At 28.1% G+C, this 23,208-nt stretch overlaps 1 protein-coding gene across 1 annotated transcript; it reads left to right on the top strand.

Annotated features, from left to right (window-relative positions):
* The first annotated feature begins 8,651 nt into the window (after window positions 1–8,651).
* On the top strand, window positions 8,652–22,150 carry LOC129984455 (uncharacterized). The gene is made up of 18 exons (XM_056094340.1): window positions 8,652–9,383; window positions 11,300–11,388; window positions 12,079–12,185; window positions 12,302–12,588; window positions 13,412–13,574; window positions 13,671–13,796; window positions 14,004–14,136; window positions 14,949–15,082; window positions 15,933–16,049; window positions 16,684–16,927; window positions 17,088–17,263; window positions 17,874–17,975; window positions 18,577–18,693; window positions 18,803–18,900; window positions 19,425–19,596; window positions 19,714–19,855; window positions 19,967–20,088; window positions 21,080–22,150. Exons 1-18 carry the CDS (start codon window positions 9,010–9,012, stop codon window positions 21,458–21,460), a joined length of 3,084 nt encoding a protein of 1,027 aa, XP_055950315.1. The 5' UTR covers window positions 8,652–9,009; the 3' UTR covers window positions 21,461–22,150.
* Window positions 22,151–23,208: the final 1,058 nt, after the last annotated feature.

The following is a 23,208-nucleotide window of genomic DNA, read 5'->3' as shown; positions in this document are numbered from 1 at the left end:
GTTTTATGCATGATGAATTTATTAAGCATAGCAACCGTTGCTAAGTGCTATTAAGAAGTCATAGCTTACATCTTGCGAAAATTCCGTTGCTCCACATATTACATCTCTCCTGATATTGCGCCGATTGTTTACAACTCTAAACTTGCAAGTTATCTCCGTGCTGTAATTTACGTTCTCGGAAGTAGACGCACATTCATTCTTGCGATCGAATCAGTAATATCGAACCACTCTTCGATGCTTATCTACCTCATAAAATTCACGGAAGTTTTCACTGAATCGGAAACTAATAATATTTAGAAATGTAGGGCGAAATTCGTCTGTTTTCCTTAAAAATATCTCTCATGATCTTAGAAATCAATTTTCAAGACCTTTAGATACTGGAGTATTTCGAAAATATGATCATGTCCTTTGATTTATAACTGATTTTCAGAACTCTTTAACTCTGGACTGTTGTTAAATGCCTGCAGTCATCATAGTTGAAAAAACAGCGGTAGTGGTCTCTTTAAAACGTTCTCGCATACACTCTAATAAATTTATCATGCCAGAGACGCCTTACATGACATTGGCGTGAAATTGTTACAAAATACTAACTTTTGGCGTGAATTTGGCATTTTTACTGAATCAACCATGCCCGTCTTGAAAAGTTATTTAGCGATTAATCCCTGGAATGTGGTTAATAGCATCGGAAAATCGAATTTGTGTATTAGACACGTATTTCTGAACCGATTGAAACAAAAATTTGGCATAAAACTTCACTTGTAGTCGCTAAATCCCTATCCAAGTTGATATATTTGAGTCATTGAATTTTCGAATGATCATGTTTACATATTTCTGAAAGTATACACCGACAGAGACTCAACCTATTGTCGGATTTGGATCAACATTTGATAGGTGTTTACACCATAGATATTAAACTTGTGTACCGAATATTATCTGTCTAACTCTCTAACTAACTAACAGATTTTACACAAAATTTGATAGAATTCTGGAAATTTGGTGTAAGGATCAAATTTCAACCGTTTTCCTCAAAACAATTTTGAGTTATCTTTTTTCTCAGACGAACGGACATTTCCCAAAAACGTGTTTTTCAAACTCAGGGGATTCTTGAAAATCTCGAATTCTAATTTTTTGACGATTACTATACTACTATACGAAAAAGTAATTACTTCAATGAAATTAAATCAATTTCTGCTCGCGTGATATAGATTAAATGTATCGCGTCAATTTAATTTTGGGTTCCTTTGTGCATTACAAGGGGAGTTCAAATGAAAAGGTACGAAACGTCACAACAACGTAACCGTTAACTATTTGCCTATGCCGCTATGGGAGAATGTAGTGAGACATCTAGGGATGTGACTGGATCTCCGGCGTAGATTGGAGCATGCGCGGACGCCCGAATGCGCAGGAGAGTGCAGAGGCTCTTATAAAGAGCGCCTTCCAATTGACGTGGTTTGTTGAATTCCTCAAGCACAGAAGAACCATTAACTCCGATGTGTCCATCAAGAACAAAAGGACTGGAGCTACTCACCGAGGATGTGGTTCTGCTCCATGATAACGCACCCACACGTCTCCAGGGTCACACACGCGGAACTGGCCAAGTTCAAGTGGGAGCAGCTCGATCCTCCAGCCTACAGCCCGGACATGTCGCCCTGCGATTTTCATGTGTTTGGTCCCCTGAAATAAACATCTGAATGGGATGCGCTTCAACTCGAACGGCGAGATCAAGAACGCTGTGAAGGACTGGGTCTCGTCACAGCCACAGGAATTCTGGGAACAAGGAATCTCCGGCTCGTTAATCAATGGAATCAGCCCTATGGTGTATACTTTGAATAAAGTCTTCATTTATACCCATAGTGTCGTTTTGTACCTTTTCATTTGAACACCCCTGGTATAAAAGATGAAAAATAGTATTATGTATCACCATAATGCATAAAACAAGTTGCAGTGACTTTAGTCATACGACTAGAACATCACCTGGATTTATTTCACTGTTTTGCCAAATATTCTTTAAAAATAGTTCATTAAAGAGTAAAAAATCTCTTTCAAAAAATTTTATTTCCATATTTTCTACAATAAATAAAGACACTGGAATATTAGTAAAGATTTTCTGATAAAATATTCTTTACAAACTTGATAAAACATTCTTGTTATTTTTTAATCTTCAGTCAGTTGTTAAATATTATTGGGAAAAAAAATCACCAGGGAGCAATTAAAGAGAGAAAGGAACAATGTAAATATTTTTTGAGAAATTAATTTGAATCGCTGAATTTTATTTATTTATATTATTGTAAATTTTAATTTAAATTTTTTAAACTTTATTATTAATTTCCCCAAAATTACCTATCTAATCTATCTTTCGAATTTAATTATCTATCAAATATATCTATGTTTTGATCTAATTATCGATCTAATCTATTTAGTTTTCGTCTAATATATCTGTTCTAATTTAATTAACTTTCTTATCTCTCTTCTATCTACCTTATATATTTAATTATAAATTATCCAAGATTTATTAAACTATCAATCCAATTTTTTAATTATTTTTTAACTCAGAATCATTCGTAAAATAAAAAAAGAGTTCTTGATTCAGAACAACGATAGATATTATTTTTTTTTGAACATTTAAATTGAGGACATATTTATTTTTACGAAATAATTGATTTTGAAAGCCATTTAATTTAGGTTTTTAATTTCTCGTAAGAAATGGCATTCTTTTTTCAAAAATTTATTTCATTTTTTTTTTTTATTTTCTCTTTTACATGACGGAGATAAGGAAAAGTAAAAATATTGAATAAAAACCTGTAAGCTCTTATTTGCCAGAAAAGCCTAAATCAATAACCTAAAATCAATAGCTGACGCAAGCTAGTATTATAGATTGCGTCAGTTATTGATTGGGGAAAACCCATGGTACGAATTTCTATTTTGGGCACTTTATAAAAGCTGTTTATCTTCGTAGAAATCAGTCTATAGAGTCTATAGACTTCAGTCTATAGAGTAAAGAAACTGAGGTTGCATTTAAATACTATATATCCAGTGATGAATATTAATCCATGGAGGAATCAAAATTTTTCAGGCTTGTTTTTTTAGTAGTCTGATTAACATTCCATTTTGAAATAAAACGAATATTATTTTGAGAGAGAATTCGTAAGTTTAAATCTTGGTTAGATGATTGCAGTGGTAATCTTCTCTTATATTTACGCATCACCCAGTAAGAGGACTCAGAATTTCTCGAAATTACATAATTTTTGTCAAGCAAATTGTTTAAAATTTGTGATCTTAACTAACCAGAAAAGTTGATTTATTAATAGAGCTTTATGGAATTAAATCAGTGCACATCAACATTAATACAAAAACTAAGTTATGGAATTCCTTCTAACTCTAGAAAATAAAGGCATTAAATAAACTTCATAAGATATTAAATGTTAGGTGCTTGCATATATTTTAACCAGTGACATCTATTGGTAAACATGCGAAGTGTTACGTAATAAGCATGTTTCCCCGCCTCTCACTTGTAACGCCCTCTAGCGGTATATGTAAAAAAACATCAGTCTTTGTAACATCATCGACGTAGCAGCACGCCGAAAGACAAAGCTCAAAGAAACTCCCGAAAGCGGAGAAACAATAAAATCTTTAAAACACTAAAAACGGTCCGTCATCATTATTGAACCTCTCAACGAAGAATTTATATAAACGACAATGGTTTTGGGTTTTACCGATTTACTTTATTGTCATCATTTTAAATGTTTTCCATTTAGTAATATTGAGTTATTCAGTGTATAAAGACCCCGATAACGGAACGCTCAAAATTGCATTTTCGACATTCATTGATTTTGTTGTTGTTGTTGTTTGATTTGAAGAAATCTGTTGCCGAAGCCCATCAGACAATTTTAAAAACTTATGTTGATATTGCTCCGTCATATCCCAATTGTCGGTTTTGGTTTCAACGATTTAAGAGTGGTTGTTTCGATGTCAATGACAAAGAAAGGCCTGAGAACCAAAAAAATTCGAAGACAATCACTTGAAAGACATAATGGACGAAAATGGAAAAAAATGATCGAAAATGATGGAAAATATTTTGATTGATATATATTGTACCAATTTTTCTCAATAAAGGCCTTTTTAATGTGAAAACAATGATCAAAATACTCAATGATTGCTCAAAAGATGCAACCTACTAGAAAGAAATTTGATATGTGGTCTTTCCCTCAAAATTGCGGTAGTTAGTAGTAGTCCGTTCACGTACATGTAAACCGGCTGATTCAAAAATGCAGATAGTTAAATAGATGAAATTAAGCAAGCACTTTCATCATTAGAGTAGAATTTCTCTATTAAATTCTGGATCTTTTGTCTCTTTATACAACAGCGAATTTCCGATGAAGCAGATTGGGTAGATCATTGAACTGAGAAGAAACTGCAGGTTCGGTCAATTAAAAAAAGTTTGTTAGGCTAATTGCCAAATCAACAAGTTTGTTAAAAATGCATGATGTAAATGCAAATAATAAAATATTGGGTTAATATTAGAATTTAATGAAAGTTACGTATAACTCCCAGGGGGCACCTCGAAATGAGGATGAGATGCTTCCGGTATGGTGGTTGGATCAGGCCACCCTGGTGGGTATATAAATAGGTGGAGGATATGGCTCCTCCCATCGATGACGGGACGTACTTCCTTCGGGAAGAGTTGTACCGTGGCCGGTATGGCCTTTAGGACTCAACCACAGTTCCCGCCAATATTGCTGTTGCGGCTGTCCGGTTATTCAGTATTCTTTATCAGTGTGCCTTCGGGGGTCGGAGAGTCAGTGATATGACTTAGTTACGTATATGTTCAATTACGTTCATTTAATTGTCATGATACTAATCGCCTCAAGCGACCAGTTGGTTTACAAGGAATATTGGTCATATTTGTTTTCAGATAAACCGTTTAGGAAAAACTTCAAGTCCATGATTCCGCCAATCTTAAAGCCATATTATTTTAATTGTCTTACTTTAAACACACGCATGCCAAATAGGATCTTTCTTTAACTTGCAACAAAGGAAGTAAATCGCGTTGAGGAAACAATGAAAACGATTTGAATTTCAGGGCAACAACGTATTCTATTTTTAAAAATTAAGACGAAAAATATTTTTAAAAAATTTCCAAAATTCGGGAAAAATTACACAACTCTCAAATTAATATCATTAAAAAGATAATTTTTCTTTTAAATTCTAAAATGATGTAAAAATATAATGTGCTGTTATATTTTTTAAGTTATGGTGGAAAACTTCAAATTTGCTCTTAATTTTCCATTAATTAAAATTTTTATTCAAAATTTATAAACAAATCACTCTGCGGTGCACATTCTCACTCTCCAAAATATATATATGCCATATTTGGTATTTGTAGGTCAAACATTCTTGTCTGTAGAACGACAACACACATTCATCTTAATTATTAGTAGAGAAATCATGTTTTCATATATAAAGATCTGCATTTTCATGAAAAGGTTGCAAAAAAGTACATACGTGTAGCCTTTTTGTAGCTATTGTGTTCTCATACATTAATATACTACTCATACAATCAGACAGACACCTTTTAAAAGATTTCATCCAAAATATGATATAGACCTACAATTTGGTACAACTATGCTAAGCTTCATCTGCCAAACTTATTTCTTATTACCCGTTATGATCGGAGGTTAAGAATTTTGAGTTCAAGCACTCCGTGATACTCCCCTCAAATCGGGAATGAGTTGTTAACTCCCTTGCTTTATAGAATATTTACTATGTTCTTAATTATAAAGCCGTTTTTTTTATTATATCAAATCTTAAAAGACTAAAAAAAATACAAAAGGATTGCACAAAAACTGATATAATTTAGAAATTTCCCTTTATATATAAACAACAATAACATCTCCATAGTAGCAGTAATTTATAATAATAATCCATATCCATACAATTAATTTCATTCGCAGTAAAGGATGAAAATATAATTAAAAGAAAAGCTGTAGGAAATGAGAATTTCTGCTGAATAAAGTTGGAAACTTTTCGTTAAATAATATTTTTTTTTGTGCATTTTGACGTTGAGAACGTGTAGCAATACAAAATACGTAATGATAGCGACATATCAGTTACAATTTCTCAAATTTTATTTTATTTCACTAACTTCCTCTACGCGTTCGCTTAAATAAAACAAAAATCTAGAGGTAAACAAGATAAACGTTTACTGTACAGTTCAGTGTTAAATTCTTAATCTATTCAGTAATAATTGTATAACGAATTCCTGAAAAACGTAAATTCGTATAAAATATAATGAAAAATAATGTCTAGTTTTCATACAAAACAGTAAATGTCTCGTATCACTCGAAAAATAAATTTAACATATTCGTATAGTCATTTTCTCGTTCAGGAAAAAAAAAAAAAAAAAAAAAGATTATGTAAAAAGAGTTAAGTATGTATTTGTTGTTTATATGTATATATAAGTATATGAAACTAACTTATAAAATTATAATAGTTTATAAAAATTAATATATAAGCAAATTTAAAGATGAAAAGAAAAATATTTTTCAATTAATGATTGTTTCCTACGTATTTGAAGCCATTTAATTAATATTAATTAATTCCTTGCAAAGAAATAATATTTCATAGATTTCTCCTAATTCCCATATTGACTACAACAGCCGATTTAAATATTTGACTGTGTACATTAAGACGCCATTCTTTTAATAAGATAATCAATTTAATTTCACATTTCCGAACACTTTCATGTGTTAACGATTAACCTTAGGTTAATTATTATTATTTTTGCTTTATTAACTTTTTAAAATATATTTGTCTTTTTTATAATTCTATACTACCTGGTATCTACGTTTGTTCACAACAATATTGAATAGAACTCCTGTAATTATAAGTATTCAAATAACTAAATGAGCTTAATGAAACATATAGGAACAAAATTAGTTATACTAGATTATTTGTTAATATTAGCTTTATATTTTATCACTTGTTTTTTTACAAACTTACATATTTGTTAGCAAGGAAAATAAAGTTTTTAATCGGTATGATTGCGACCCTAGGCAGGTGTTTAGTGAGAATTCCGCTCCTGATTAACTAACATCTCATCTTTACTAATATGAAAAAAGTAGAATGTGTGTATGTTGGTGTTCAACAGGTGAGACCATTTTATATAAAGTCTATATACTAAATTAAAACGGATCGAATTCGAAACCTCTTTCAGTTATCCCGTTCAGAGATAGACAGATAGACAGATGTAATACCAAAAATGAATTTTCGTACTCAGAAAAGGGTGAAACCTCTACATTTCAAATTCGAATTCTTTGGAAATTACATTGTTTTCCTATCTCTATATATATTTCATATACATAAATAAATAAATAAATATCGATTTTATTAGATCTAGTATCGCGTATTTAAAAATGATTAAATGAAAATTATTAAATAAAAAAATATAATATAAAACGCGCAGTTCAAATATGGAAGTAATTAAAAAAAATGGGACACAAAACGTGCAGTTAAAATATGCTCAAGTGTTAAATAGTTTCTGCATGCTGAAAATACTGCTAACTTCTTTTTAAATTGATTACGAATACAAATGGATGACATTAATCAGAAGAGAGACGAAGAATCCATTTATCTCATGGAGTAAGGCGCCAATCAAACAAAATTATAGATATTCCTTGAAATAGATTTTTTAAAAAAGGCAAAAAATTACCAAAAAGTTCTAAAAAAAATTATTGAAATGGAAATACGAAAAAGAGAAAAGGAAATATTTTTTTTGTATTTTAGAAATTCTTATTTTTAGTATTCCATTATACAGCGATACTTATAAGTAGAAAAATATACAAAATAACTTATAATAAAGTATCAATTTATTTTTATTAATTAAAATGAAATTATTCCAATTTTTATTGAATGCTGATATTTTGAAATTAAAATATTTTATGGAATTTTTTGATGAACATCTTGAAACGGAATTCTGAATGTGTAAAAATTACGTAGTGATATTACAATTGAAATAAAAACAATAAATAAAACTGATTAAAAAAATTAAATATTTAATGAAAACTTTAAATGCTGTCTTCCTTTAATAGCTCAAAAAGTTCCGAATTTTTCTAGCAATAAGGTTGCCATCTCCACAATGTTGAATATTAAGTTTTAATTCTGTCATGCCTTTTAATTTCATATCAAACAAATAAAAGCGCTTATGTATTTTATTATTTTCCTATTAAATAAAGATACTTTTTTCACTGCAATGCATAATTCAAAAATGATATCGATGATTTCAGGTAGAATATTATTTAAAAACGATTCAAACAATCATTCAATTCTCAGAATTTTCGCAGTGATATAACAATCTAATTTGAAAATCGCTAATGGCAATGCAAACGAAATGACCCCAAAACTGATCGCAACGTGATGTCCATCACAGCTGAAGACAACAATCCACGTAAACGATGGAGAGTTCTTCAAAATTTTAATCTTAGTCTTGCGGCATTGCAATAAACGATGTTCTAATTTTCCTGAGAAACCAGCTAACTGGTGGAGAAATCAAAACCCACTTGCTACTTGCGTTTCACCTGTTGCTTTTTTTTCTGCCAAGCTTGGCGATAAAACGGCGCTATCTATTCCAGCAACCCCTAGCAGCCTGGTCATAGTAACGAATATCCGGAGAAGATACGACTACTTCCACGCGCCTTCACACTTCACGTAGGACATTCCCTAACACGCAACTTCCTACCTCAGAAATCGCCTGTCTCTGACAGAAGACAGAGGTGGATTTAGAGCTAGGTCCTTCCGGCGAAGATTCTGCCGACGATTTTTATGTTTGCAATGGGATAAGTTATCGTTTGCAAAGGAACAGTTATCGAATATTACCGTCGAAAGAGTTTCGAATATATCGCAACGTGGATTTAAATATGTGAATCCTGCATTTAAATTAATATTTATTGCTCCGGATTGTTATTATTTATTAGTTATAGAATTGTTGCATTTTTGTTTTGATATTTTTATTCCATGGCACCAGGAGTGCCTCAGAATTCGCTTATGACGAACGATTTCCCTTCTTCAAAACTGTACATCGCAGATGGAGGCATGCACCTTGCAAATGAGCCTGTCTCTTCAGATGAAACTAACCTGACTTCCCGAAACTACGCGGGACTCGGAAACATGAGCTTGACTCTGAAGAAATCCGTCGAAGTGATCGGTGTTGTTTTAGCAGACGACCGAGTGATTGGTAAAAACTTTGTAAACACCGCAGAAAGCGGAGCAGTAGTGCTGGGAACGATATGCATCGAAAATCTTAAAATTAGTCTAGATGAACTGCGTCGATTTATGTGCGCTGAATTGCCATACTTACCTGCTGCTTTTAATTTTCTTTCTAAAGATGGGTAAGTTTTCTTCTCCGCATTATTTGGAAGCAGTTAATCTGGTATAAATATTGCTTTCTGTGCTTTGCTCTGTTTAACAGTTTATGTAATGTATTATTTTCTTGATAAAAACATTGTGAAAACTAAAATTTAGAAATCGAAAATCTTAACATTTTCTTTCCAAATTTATGAAATAAATATTACTTTATACAAAATATTTACTTTAAAAGTCGAATTTTATAAATTTATTTTCCAATGAATTTATATACTTGAAAATATATGTGCAAGAAGTTTGTAAAATCTTAGAAATGGGAATTCTTAAAAAAATCTTTTAATTTTTCTATTACATATAAAGTATTAGTATGAATGGAAGGACTTAAAATTATAATAATTAATATCTGAAGTTCATGTAAATTTATCAAATGATTCCCTACTTCTCATTGATTTAAGGCAGAAAAAAAGTGATAGTGACTTACTTACTCTCAAGAAAATAATTTTAAAGGTGTAGCTTTACTGATTTTAATATATCATGGGGTAATTTTATGATTGATTATTGTGAATTAATAAAGAATGTTAGATTTAAAATGAATGATAATGAAATATGAAAACTAATTTTTGAGGGGAAATTTCATTGGTAATTTAATATAGTTTTAAGCAAATATACTGCTTTTACTTTTTTAGAAATATAGAAAAGGATCATATTTGTTTAGAAAAATGTTCACTTTTCTAAAGCCATTTTCAAACTTTAATCTGAAACTCTACTTTTAAAAATTGATATGTAGAATTAAACTTCATTTAATTCAAATGTATCTTTCTTGTTTTTTCACATTTCACATTGAATTTCTAAATACATATGAGCTATAAACTTTTTAACATTTATAAACATATTTTTTTTTTCAATTTGTAAGTACAAAATTTCTAATTTTAAAGGTGATTTGATTGTCATTATTTATTTAATATTCCTAATTTAAAATTGCTCTCCTGTTTATCTACATTCCTGAGATATCTAGTGTAAAACTATATTATAAAATCATTTTCGGATTTTTATTCATTAATGTCTGATTTTCTAATAAGTACAATTTTTCTTATTTGGGAATTATTTAATGCAAATCTCTTTCTTTTTATGACTTTATTAAGACATAAATAATCAAATATTTTCTTGTAAATAAGTGCAAAAATCTAATGTTTATATAATTGCCAAAAATAGTTTAATTTAAGAATTCCAATCTCCTTTTTTACTAAATATCAGTGTTCAGATTTAAGAAAAATTCAAACATACCTACTTGTTTCTTGATGATCACTTGTCACATTTTTTAAAATGAAAAATCCCTTCAAATAAAAAGAAAAGGAAAAAAATTGTAATGATACTTGTTTATATGTTTTAGCTATCTGTAGCAAATAATTAAAATAGAACTTTTATATCTTTGTCAATTTTTATATTACAATAAAGTGTGTAAGAAAAAGTTTTTAAACTTCTTTTTGGTTTATGAACTATTTTTTTATTGTACTGTTTATTGTCAGACATATATTTAAACAAGAAATACTTTTGGATATATTACTTTGGTTGCCGTATTTTACTTTATTTAGTTCTAAAAAATGTAATAATTAATTTAGTTTTCAGATGAATATTTTAATGTGCTGTGTTTGTTCTTGGAACAAATTCAGATGTAAGGTAAAGTTATGAAAATTGTGTTTAAATTCAAATTAGGAAAAGTATTAAGTTAATAGAAATGTCATGTTTTCAGTTTCACTATAATATAGTAGATAATAATATCAAAATAGATATAATTTTATTAAAAATTTTTTTTTTAATCTATTTTTTTTAGTAAAAGTAAATTTTTGATTCATAATACTTGCTTTCTTCATTAAAAAAATTATATATATTGTATTTCTTATATATGCTTCTATATTCATGAAAAAATTATTTTTATTTTCAGCTGGCCTATCCTTAAGATGCAAGAACATAAAATAAATACTAGTCATGTAATCAGAGACAACAACTGCATCTGCATCAAAAAAGAATTTGGTAAGTTTATGTGCTGACAAGTCTACTGAAATTTACAATGGATCATAATATAAAATGAGGAGAAACAAGATTGTAGTATGAAATTTTTTAAAAGGGTATTATATATTTAAAATGTATTTTTTCTTGTTTTAGAGTATTTAATAAATTGGCTTTAAATAAGATTGTAACTCATAAAAATGCAAGTAGATAGTGAATAGTAGTGAATTCTAATTATATTAGTGAAAGTTATCAAATTTTTCTATTAGTTATCAAATTTTCTTTAATTTTTAGTAAGTAATACATTTTGCAATAAGTTTGCTATATAGTTGCACAGCAGTTAAATCTAATGTGATATTCCATACTCCACTGTCAGAAAGTAATCAGGAGTCAGTAAAATATTTCTGCAACTTTAAATAGTTTGAAAACACAAAATGAATCAAATGGTATAAATTACTTTCAAATTAGCTGTATGTTATAAATTATTTAAATTAAATAATTTTTATTTTAAATTCTTTTTATCTTGAGCAATTTTCTTTAAAAGACAGATTCTTCAAGTAATCTGGAATCAGTTGTTACTTTCAACATATATTTTATATAGTCATGTGCACATATTTATCGGTATGATAAAATACTATATTATTTAGATATTTATTTTCTCTATAGTTAATTCTTTGAAACAAATTATAATTTATTTTAACAATTTCCTTCCAGAAAAACCTCGTGTGGGTATTGTCACATCAGGTGGAGATCCTGTGGGATTTGTGTTTACAGATCTGAATATAAATATAAAACAACTTAGAGAAACAATAGAGCAACAGGTAATCCATAATTTTCCTCCAATTCTTTATGACTGGTACAAAATGAAAATGTATGAAATGTTTACTTTCATTTTACTAAACCTGTTTCTTGAGTAATTTTTTGTTTTTCATTTCAGTTAAAAATCAGTCAGCAATTAAGGCTAGAATATAGGTTCCTAGAAAGAAACGGTTGGCCTATCATGGCAAATCAAGAATCAATTTTATCACTGTTAGATATAATGTTAGGACAAATTGTGAGGATACAAAATGGTGATAGAAATTATATACCTACAGAAAATGCAAGACCAACATCTCTGATGTTGACTAATCCTAACAACCCCATTGACAATCGCCTCCCATCTCCTATGCAAGAGACTACAGACCATGAACAAGTTAAGCGAAAAAAGTCTCTCAAATTCAGTAGGTAAGCTGATTTTATAAGTACATTCTATTTATTGCAGAATAAATAGAGAAAAAAAAATTGTTGGAATAGTAAATATATATATATATATTGAAGAATAAGAAGAGAAATTGTGAATGTTCCATACATTAAGATAATTAAAGTTGATCAGAACAAGTTGATATTATCCAATTAATACAATGATTCTTATAGAAAAAATATTAATTTTTTTTAACAAAATATAGTTGCCTCTCTATACTGTTCTATCAATCTTTCTATATGAATATGACTGTGCTATCTACATACATTCCCTTTATATTATATTTCATGATCATATATTTGCCTTCTGGGCCTTTATGATGAACCATGTCTTAGTTAAAATTATTCATTTATGTCTTACTTATAAATTGGTTTGAGAAAATTTTAATATTAACACTTTTTATAATATTTGTGGTCTTAATAATGATTACCTTTATAAATAGGTAGATTTTTCAACATAAGAATGCAGCTCTTTTTAAATGTTGCAAAAACTTGTAGTAAGAATCAATTATTATTTCCTTGTAACACTAATCCTAATATAATCAGAGGAAAATGAAATTCGAAAATCATTTCATATGTACTAATATTTGAATTCTATATAATATTCATTCAGATAGCACTTGCTTTGTTTCATGAAATAACTTTCTTTAGATTATAAATACATGTATTATAATCTTTTCTTTTGGATAATGACTATAAGTTAATCATGAGTCAGCTTTGCATAGATTCTTCTTTTCTTTTTTTTATGAGTATGTATCTGTTATGTTTAATTTATAATGGAATTTTTTCTTTCTTTTATAATTATTAGAGAGTCACAGTCATCAATGAAAGTGAGGAAGGAGAGTGAGAAAAGATCACGATCAGGCAAGGAGATAAAACCCATTCTGATCAGTTATGTTCGAGCAGAGGCAGCTCAATATGCTCTTGATCTTAAAAGTGAACTAGTTGCAATGGGATTCAGAGTTTATTTGGTAAGTGTTCTTTACTTTTTAATTTACTATCTGAAATAAAAGATTAATTATTATTTCCTGAATGTACATTAAATGTTCAACTTTTATTTATATTAGGATGTCCATGAAATCAAAACTGGTTCAGATTGGCAAGATGCTTTAAATTATGCTGTCACTACTTGTTTCCTATTTGTACCTCTTATAACACCCATGTATGGAAAGACTCAATGGACAAACAGAGAGGTAACCAATTTTTTTTAAGTATTTAGTGTTATCTAAATTTATCTTTTGTTTCAAGATGATAAATTGTATCATTTCCATTCAATTTACTAGAAACTTAAAAGTTTGAATTTATATTTGCAATTAAAGTATTTTAGAAAAGAAGGATGCTATGAAAATTTGAATTTTGTATTGTATTAATATTAATAAATTTATTTATTTATTTTACAGGTGAAGCTAGCTGATGTATTAGGGAAAAAAATAATCCCTGTAAATTTTATGGAACATTGGCCACCAGCCTGTTTAGCTATTCAATTTGCTTCAACACAATACATTCCATGGAAGCTTCAAGAAAGCGATCATGGTAATTTTCTCTAATTTTTAAATAAATATTTGAGGATTTCATTAAATTCACAAATGGCTGTTATTTATAAATCTATAATGTTAAATGCTAGTAAAATAAGCAACCTGAAACTAAGTTTTTTTTATTATTGTTTATAATTTGATGACATTTTATTAATAAATTTAAAATTGATGACTATTAAGCTCTTTTGGTAATGGTAATTGGCTAAGTGTGTTAAAGTATCATGTGTATTCAATGTATCATTGTCAGTTCCATATTGTATTTTTTTTTTTTTTTTTTTTTTTTTTTTTTTTTGCTTTTGAAAGTGTAATTAGTTTTCAGTTTAGTTTTTTCTTCCATTCTGCAATAAGTGTAATTGTTTGAGATATATTTTTGAATGCATGTATGCATGCAAACTATATCAATAGTCCCTTTGATTTGTATTAGTTTATTCTGATAATATCCGTTTAATTCCTTGTGATAAATACTACTGCATATGGTGATTTAAAAAAGAAGTTTCATTTATACTCTTTGTAGATTCACCTAAATAACTACCATGTTAATCCTGATATCACTGTTTACAATATAGCAAATGACAAAGGAAATAATATTTGTAATCACTAATACCTTTTAATTTATATTTTATTAATCAAAATATGTTTCATTAGCTAAGAGTAGGGGGGATTTTTGTAAATAAAGCTTTTTCACAAATACTTAAAGGGATTAAACTTAATCAGGCTATCACATTTTAATCTTGTTTATCTGTGAATATGGATAAGTTTTGTTTCCAAAAGCTTAATTTGTTTCGATGTTTTTTCTCTTTCTCATCATAGTTAAAGAGCCAGAAAAACCATCTGATTCAAAACACTGGGATCCTATTTGTGTAAAAAGGGTTGCAAGACAAATTGCTGATGGTTACAATTATTTAAGGATGCCTAAAAGAAGTATTTCCATTAAGGAAATGAAGGTAAGTTGCCTTTTCTATGTATTTCTGTTACTTAATATTCCTCTGGTTTTTGCTCTTAAATTTGATGATTCAAAATGCATGGTTTTGCAATGGGTAAATTTTCAGTGTATTTCCTTTTTTTTTAATTATTATTATTAAAGGAAGTGGAATTTTATTGTTTATTTGATTCACATATCATTTAAATACAGTTATGCATTCGGGGTCACTTTTGCTAACTGAACCTAAAAGAGTGCATTTGTTACACAGAATTAAACTATTTAAACTAATTATTATATTTACTACTTTAATATTTAATTCTTGCTAACTGTTCTTAACTTTTAATAAAGATAAATTATTAACTGGGCACATTTATACTTGCATCATTTAATTACAGAGGAATGAATTTGAATTAAAAAATTTGTATAGATTTCTTAAAATATATTGTTAGTATTTAGAATTTCTGCATGCAGAATAATGAAAACAGTTATATTCAGAGTGAAATTGCATCATAATACGAGATAAAATTATGACTGGGTAATTTAAATTGCTTGCTTAGTAGCAAAATGGGTCCTCTCATAAATAATTATTCTGTAAAAAAAAAAAAAAAAATGCATTTAGCACTTTGAAACACAAACAGAGACAAGAATTATCATAGACTTGAAAGAAAAGGGAAACACAACAAGGAACCATTTTTAATGATTTCTGGTGATCAGCACTTAATAAAGTGAAAGATATAATTAATAATTAATAATAAAAGAATAATTAAAATGCAATTTTGAGCATGAAGAATTTTTTTTTGGTTTTTTTATATCATAATTAAATATATAGTATTAAATTTATATATAATAACATTTTGTGTGTTTCTCCCCAGACTGCTGAGCTTGCAAGTGAATATTACTCATGCACCCCTATGAGGGAGGACATTAACATGGAAGATAGCAGCAAACAAAAGATTGTAATAAGTGCCCATCCGAGGCAACGATATTTGGTAAGGAACAAAAATTCAAATATTTCATTTGTTTGTGTATTGAAATACATTAATTTTCTTATAAAAATGTTTTGAGTTCATTCAGAGCTATAAAAATATTTCATTATTCAAACAATTCCTTGGCAATACATGAACAGCTCTGATCTAAAGTATGCAGTCTTCAGGTTTATTACTTTTGAATTTTTCATTTTGGCATTTGAAAAAATCACTTATATATTTTTTATGTTGCATTTAAATACAAGTGGAACAAAATTAAATATACTGATAAATAAAAATCTGCAGTATTTAAAGGAAAATGTAATGTTTATTCATTTTTTATAAGCCTTTTAAAATAATTATTGGCCCAATTTTAGATATAATAAATAAAAGCCAAAGAAAATTCTCCTGACAACATAAGAAAGTTACCAACAAATTTTTATAACCATGAAAATATTTATTAAAATTTCTATTTCGGCAAAATCTGAAAGTGTTTTTATCACAAAATTAAAAATATTTTATTCATTATTTATGAATTTATTTTAATCAAGTATATACAGATTTTTTTAATTCAATAAATTAATTTAAAATCTTGCCAACATAATACTTAATTATACCATGAAAAAAAATATTAATTGCCAAGATTTTTTTATCTTAGGCCGAAGATTTGAAATCGATGTTTGAAAAAAGTGGGCATGAAGTGTGGTGCTCAGTTGATCTGTTAGATTTTCAAATGAATCTTGGATCTGAAGACATTACTAACATAGACCCAACCACTCCTCGAAATCTTCCCACCATTCAAGAAGGGGATGTTTTTTTCAGTCAAAATGATGGTGAAGTCATCTATAGTTCCTTTGGAGATAAAAAGTCCTTAACTTCTATGAAAGAACAGGAAACATTTGGTAAGTTCTAGTTAAATTATCTTTGTCTTTAGATAATCAAAAAAATTTTACTTCATGATTTTTATATGAGTTTATAGATTTGAAATAATTACAAATGTATTTAAAACTGTTTTCAATGTTTTATATATTTTGTTGATAGAAATGCAATTTTCTTTCATAGGGAGGCGACCTTTGTCCAGGTTGATGTCTCAGTTCAGTGACATAAGTCAGCCATCAACCTTGAGTCGTGAAAAATTAGATCATCTCAAAACTTTTCAGAAAAAAGTGGATGAAGCATCTGTTATCATAGTTCTAGTGTCAGAGGCCTATACAAAATCAACATTTTCTCACCAGCAGGTAATTGTCACTTCTTTTTTTAATGTGTAAAAAAAATGCTGCATAGTTTCTTTTTACAAAAGATTAAATTCAACAAAACATAATTATGGTAATACTTTAATTTATTTTGTATTGGACAAATGCTTTTCTGTTTATGATGATAAGAAACATATCAAGAACATTATTTACATTAGAAAACACTATGGAATTTTCAGACACTAAATAAGCTATATGCTATTATACAATTTATATAAAATTGGTCAGAACAGATTTACACATCAGCATTTGGTACTTGGAGAATAGTCTTCAGCATATCTTTGTCTATTCTTTATAATTTAATAAAGTGTTTGTTTTCTTTGCATACATTCCTTTCAAATAATTTCATTAAATCTTCCATTTCATTAAGCAGATTCTTGATGTTATATCATTTTAGCCAAATAAATGTAAATCTTGTAGAGTATGATATTTTAAACAATGGTGTTTGTGCATTAAACCACAAACCAATCTAAGCTAATGAACAAATTATGCTTTTTAGATATCAAAATTATTGGCTGATTTTTATATTTGAAAAATGATATTTGCATTATTTTAAAAGTTGATTTTATAATTTAATTTCCACATTTCTTGATAGGTATTTTACTGTGAGCACAGAAAACGAGTTGTTTTGGTGAAATGTGATGCTGCACCCATTCCCAAGTGGTTTCGATTGCTCATGGGAAATGACATGATACCTGTAAGTTGGATTTGTTGCTTTTAAATATTTCTACTTTCACAATGAAATCATTATTTATTATGATTGATCTGTTATTAGCAAAGAATAATAGTATAGGCCATATTAAATTTTAATAAAAAATATTTAAAACGATTTTTAAAGTAAAATGTTTGCTTGTACATTTTTCTTTTTTTTAAAATATAGTTATGAAATTTTGTTAAATATATTCTTAAATATGTAACTTCCTATTCTGGTTCTGCACAATATTTGATATCAATTATATAATAAATGATTTTTAAATTGTGATAAAAAAAAATATTTTTTCTGCATATGTATAATAACTGTTTGAATCATATCCATGATTATTTTTTTATAGTTTTAATTACTTTTGGCATTACTTAGTCCAGAATTTAAATTAAATATATATTTTTTAATTTAATACTGAACTATTTATTACATTATATTGTCTATTTATATTTCTTCTTGGTTTTAAAATTCATTTTTAAAAATATTAAATACATGAAATAATATTTTTTGTAGTCTTCATTGTGAATGTTTAGTTGTGTTCTTCTTAATATTAGAAGCTAACTTATTTTTAAAACAAAGTTATTTTAATTTTCAGAAATACAACAACCCTCAATTTGAATGTGTTTTAAAAGCACGAGTGAAGAGAGCAATAAATCCATGCTCATCTGAAACTCCTAAAGACGCAACATCAGAAGCGAAAGTGAATTACTTGGTAAGTTATCAGTTCATTTATATCCTTAAGATGTTTCATATTTTCAGAAAGTAAATCTTTTGTTTTCTTTTTTATATGAACAAACAATAAAACCTGTTTTTTGTTACAGGTTAATTTTCTTAAACGAAACTTACCTCTCCAAGATATGTGTGTATATATAACTGGCAGTAGCAAGCTCCAAACCCAGAGGGCTGAAGAAATTTGCAGGTATAAATTTTTTTGTAATTTTTATGTTTCAGTAACATTTAAATATAGTTATACAACTGAAGCAACTCTAAAATTAATTGAGTTTGAGTATTTGAAGTACATTTGTTTTTAAAAAGTATTGTATAAAGTTATAATTCTGAAATTTTTAAAATTAATTACTTCTCTAACTAATTAACGCACATCAGATTGGAGTGAGCGTCATTTTATATCATGCGAGCATACATTTGTAGTTACAGTTTGCCATGGTGAAGCTAAAATTCTTAAAATGGTGCTAGTTTTTAATTAAATAACAGAATCTAATTATTTTAGTTGAAAAAAGTTAGATTTAATCTATTGAAATATTAAAATAAATTTAAATTAATCTGATTTATAATTTGTCTAGTTATCATGTGTTCCTATTTGTGTCGAGCATATAACATAAAAAGTATTAAATTTTATTTATTTTCTATAAATGTACTAAAAGGTATAATTTCACATTATTTTTAAGTATATATATATTTATTTATGATGTTTTATAATTACAGAGCCATTGGAAGGGAGCTTGCAAAGGTAGAAAAAATTTCCTTGGTCACTGGCGGATTTTATGGTGCAGCTGATATCACTGCTAAAACATTCAATGACTATCGTGAAAACAATGCTCCATTTAGTTCAGAGGAATCTGCTGTTGTTCATATCCTTCCAATCCATGACCCTGAGGTAAATATTTTACATTTTACAAAAAAAAAAAAACAAAAAAAAACTAATCCTTATTATATTAAACCATTGTTTTATTTTTTCTCTATATATATTAATATACTTTTTTTGTAAACATAGGATTTAACAGCCAAAGCTCGTCAAAACCCTGATGGTAGTTTTGAAGCTGTACCATATGGAAAAACTATGTTTTTAGGAGATTCTGTCAAGGAACGTGAGACCGTGGTAGCTCGACTGTTGGATACGTGTATAGTCATTGAAGGTAAAAGCGACATAGCTGTCTTCTTTCATATATTATATTTTTATTTTCTGAAATATGTACTAATTTAAAGGGTTTATATATGTTCTAATTATTATTATTCCCTTATTACAGGGGGACCTGGTGTTGTACATGAAGTGGAAGAGTTCATATGGAATGATCATTTTGTCATTCCTATCATGTCAACAGGTGGGGCTGCTGGTGGTCAATATGGAGTTCCTGTGAAAATATTTGAGGTATATAAAATACACTATTCCATTATGTGTAAAAAATAAATGTAGCCATAAGTTAAATAGTTTGACATACAAGAAAATGATATGTAGTAGTTGATTGTTAGTTGAAAAAAAAAAAAGATTAAAAATACATGCTTTAAGAGTAATTTATAATAATTGTATAAAATGCCATCCCCAGTCAAAGAATCATTCAGTCAACTATCTTTTTTTTTTTATAATTAAAAAAAAAACTCACATAACCTTACAGATATTTATAATAGTGAACTTGGTTCTCTAAAAAATAAAATTGTTTTTTCATTTAATTTTAAATATTTTCTTTACAGTTTTTTTTATATAAAATATTAAGTTTCCAAACATTTTGTTAAAAAAATTAATGTGCCATTTATTGAGTTGAAATATTCAAATGAATTAACTGATAATCAAATTTAACTATTGCAGTATGTTAACATGAATAAGATCAATTCTGAATGAAAATGACAAAATTTTACATTTGTGATTGTATTATGCTTTGTAATTAATAAAATGAGTCTTGTGAGATCTACGAAATAGAGTACTAGTATTAATTTTAAAGTAACTACAATTCACTATAAAAAGTTGTTATAAATCAGTATTTCAATGCTATTTTGAATATCCATTAAGGCTTTCAGAATTTAGAGAACATCAAAACATTTCAATATATATATAAAAACCCTACCATTAAAATTGTTTTCATGTGTGATTTAACTGCATATAGGTCATGAAAATATTAGCCTTTAATTGATGTAAAAAAATGTATTTGTAAAATTAATTCAAAAAAATTACTTCAATTTAAAATATTTTCTTTTTTTATATAAATTGGTTGAAATTTCAAAGTAGCTCTTATTTTTAATGTATTCACAATCACCTAACATTCATATTCCAGCCCCATTTATAATCAAAATCCATAGTTTAAATAATTTTATGCCTATTGTATCTTGGTTTGCACATTATATATGAAATGTTAATTATCTTTCAGGTGCCTCCAGGTGTTGACGACACTGACTGGTCTGTCTTGTCAGAAAAAGAGGCAACACCAGAAGAGGTAGCTAAGGCTGTTGTAAATATTATGATCAGCTTGAAGAAAGCTCTAGTGTCACCTCCAAACACTCTCAAAAAGTCCACTGCAATCTTGAAACGCAAATCTCGAAGGAAGCTTCTATGCCGAAGACAAGACTTGCAGGAAATCGAACTTGTGCCAGTTCCTAATAAAATTCCTCTCTCTGCCATGAGGAATGTATACGAGATGAGAGAATCTTCCGAAGTGTCACAATGCAGCAGTGATGAACCCAGTTCAATAGTTAAAGTGAAAAGAAGCTGGTGGCGTAGGTTCCTAAATGCTCTCAAGCATAAGAATTGACAGATTTTAAAATCACTAGAACTCAACAAATACAGTTTTTTATTTTATTTAAATCATTACTAAATTTTACATATCATGTACGAGTATTCTCTTATACTAGGTCAGCAAGACGTAGCATTGTTGTAATGCTGAGCATTATTAATTTATTTCACTGTCCTTATTTATTGTTATCATTTGCTTCAATTTTTAGCAGAATATTCTTATCTGAAAATGAATTTAGTGGGAAAATAAGTTTTAAATTTGCTTTTTGTTTTCATAGCTTTATCAATAAATATTTTGAAGATTATAATCTAATATTCAATATGGATATTAGAATAGACTTGATTATCAAAATATGCAACAGTTTATATCCATACTGCAATTATTTCAAGCATTATTTGCATGCAATTTGTTTCCCAGGCTTTCAAAGCATTCATTGCAAGATTGTTGTGAAGTGTGGCATATGCATTGAGCATCGAAATATATTGGACTTCGAAACATAAAACTGTGATATTTTTTTACAATGCAAAATATAGTTGTGTACTTAAAATGACATATCACAGAATAACTTTCATTATTATTATTCATGTTCGGCATGAATGTTTGGCATTTCCCTTTCCATCATGTAAATGCACTTTCATTTTTTTTGTTATCCAAAATAATTTATAAGATTGTTGTATATAGTAAATAAAGAATTTGTTTAATATTTTATGTTGAATCAATCATTTTTCTTTTTTGGATGTTGATGCTTGTAAAGAAAATGAAACCAAAATAATTGCAAGTCATTTTTTTAATGAAGACACTTTGGGTATTAGCAATGAAATCAAAGGGATTGTTCTAATATTCCTGTAAAATTTTTTAAAAAATGAATATTTTGAAAATTTAAATCTAGAGAATAAAAGAAAATACAGATTATAATTATGCATATGTCTGTTGCTATTTTGACCATGAATGTTTAAGCAGCAGTGTATTGAAATTTACATGCAATGAATGTAGTGTATTTTTACATATTATAGAGTTTTAAAAAGTCGCTATGAAATGGAGTATCAGTGACAATCGTGTTTAATATTAAAATTATTGGTACAATAGAATCGCGATTATCCAGATCAATGCCACTCAGTACCATAAAATCTTAATAATTTCCCATTTTTTATAAAAGTGTACCGTATGAAGACATTTAAATGCCATTATCAGGGGATGGACATTTATAACTAAACTTCTGAATGTTTAAAAACAGTTCCATTTGTAAACACTTAAATAGTAATGTGATTTCCATGGAGTTTTTATAAAGAAAAAAAAATGGCAATGTTAATGTGTCCGATAGTTTCACATTTTTGAGAAACATAAATTGTGAACTTGGTAAAATTTGCAAATTTTCATATCAAAATTTCTTTCAAAAGTTTTAGTTTACAAATACTTGGTAATATTTGCTATCTAACTTTATAATTAAAAAAAAATCGAAAATCTTTTGAAAGAAAATTGGCGCTTTAAAATTTACTCCTAATTAACCGAATTTGATTATGCAAGGTGGTTATGGTTCCAATCAGTTTATATAAGTGAGGTTCTACTTTTTATGTGAACAGGAACTATGACCCGCGATCTTTTAAAATTATTTCACCAAGCACAATGTTATGCTTGCATTTTCCCCTATTGTCAAACTGATTTTGTTGCTTATTTTCATAATCAAAATGATGCGGGTGATTTGATCATGAACATTTAACTTCGATTCATTCAATTTTAGACATTATACAATTACATATCGAATTTGA

The sequence above is a fragment of the Argiope bruennichi genome, chromosome 9, assembly GCF_947563725.1.
Source record: "Argiope bruennichi chromosome 9, qqArgBrue1.1, whole genome shotgun sequence".
Lineage (NCBI taxonomy): Eukaryota > Metazoa > Arthropoda > Arachnida > Araneae > Araneidae > Argiope > Argiope bruennichi.
This window is presented reverse-complemented; position numbering and strand designations above follow the sequence as displayed.

Excerpts from the sequence above, each read along its gene's own strand:
- LOC129984455 (XM_056094340.1), top strand. The coding sequence starts at position 9,010 with ATGGCACCAGGAGTGCCTCAGAATTCGCTTATGACGAACGATTTCCCT. Across the intron at positions 13,797-14,003 it reads CTCAATGGACAAACAGAGAG|GTGAAGCTAGCTGATGTATT; the intron begins GTAACCAATTTT and ends TTTATTTTACAG. Across the intron at positions 17,976-18,576 it reads TGGGAAATGACATGATACCT|AAATACAACAACCCTCAATT; the intron begins GTAAGTTGGATT and ends TTTAATTTTCAG.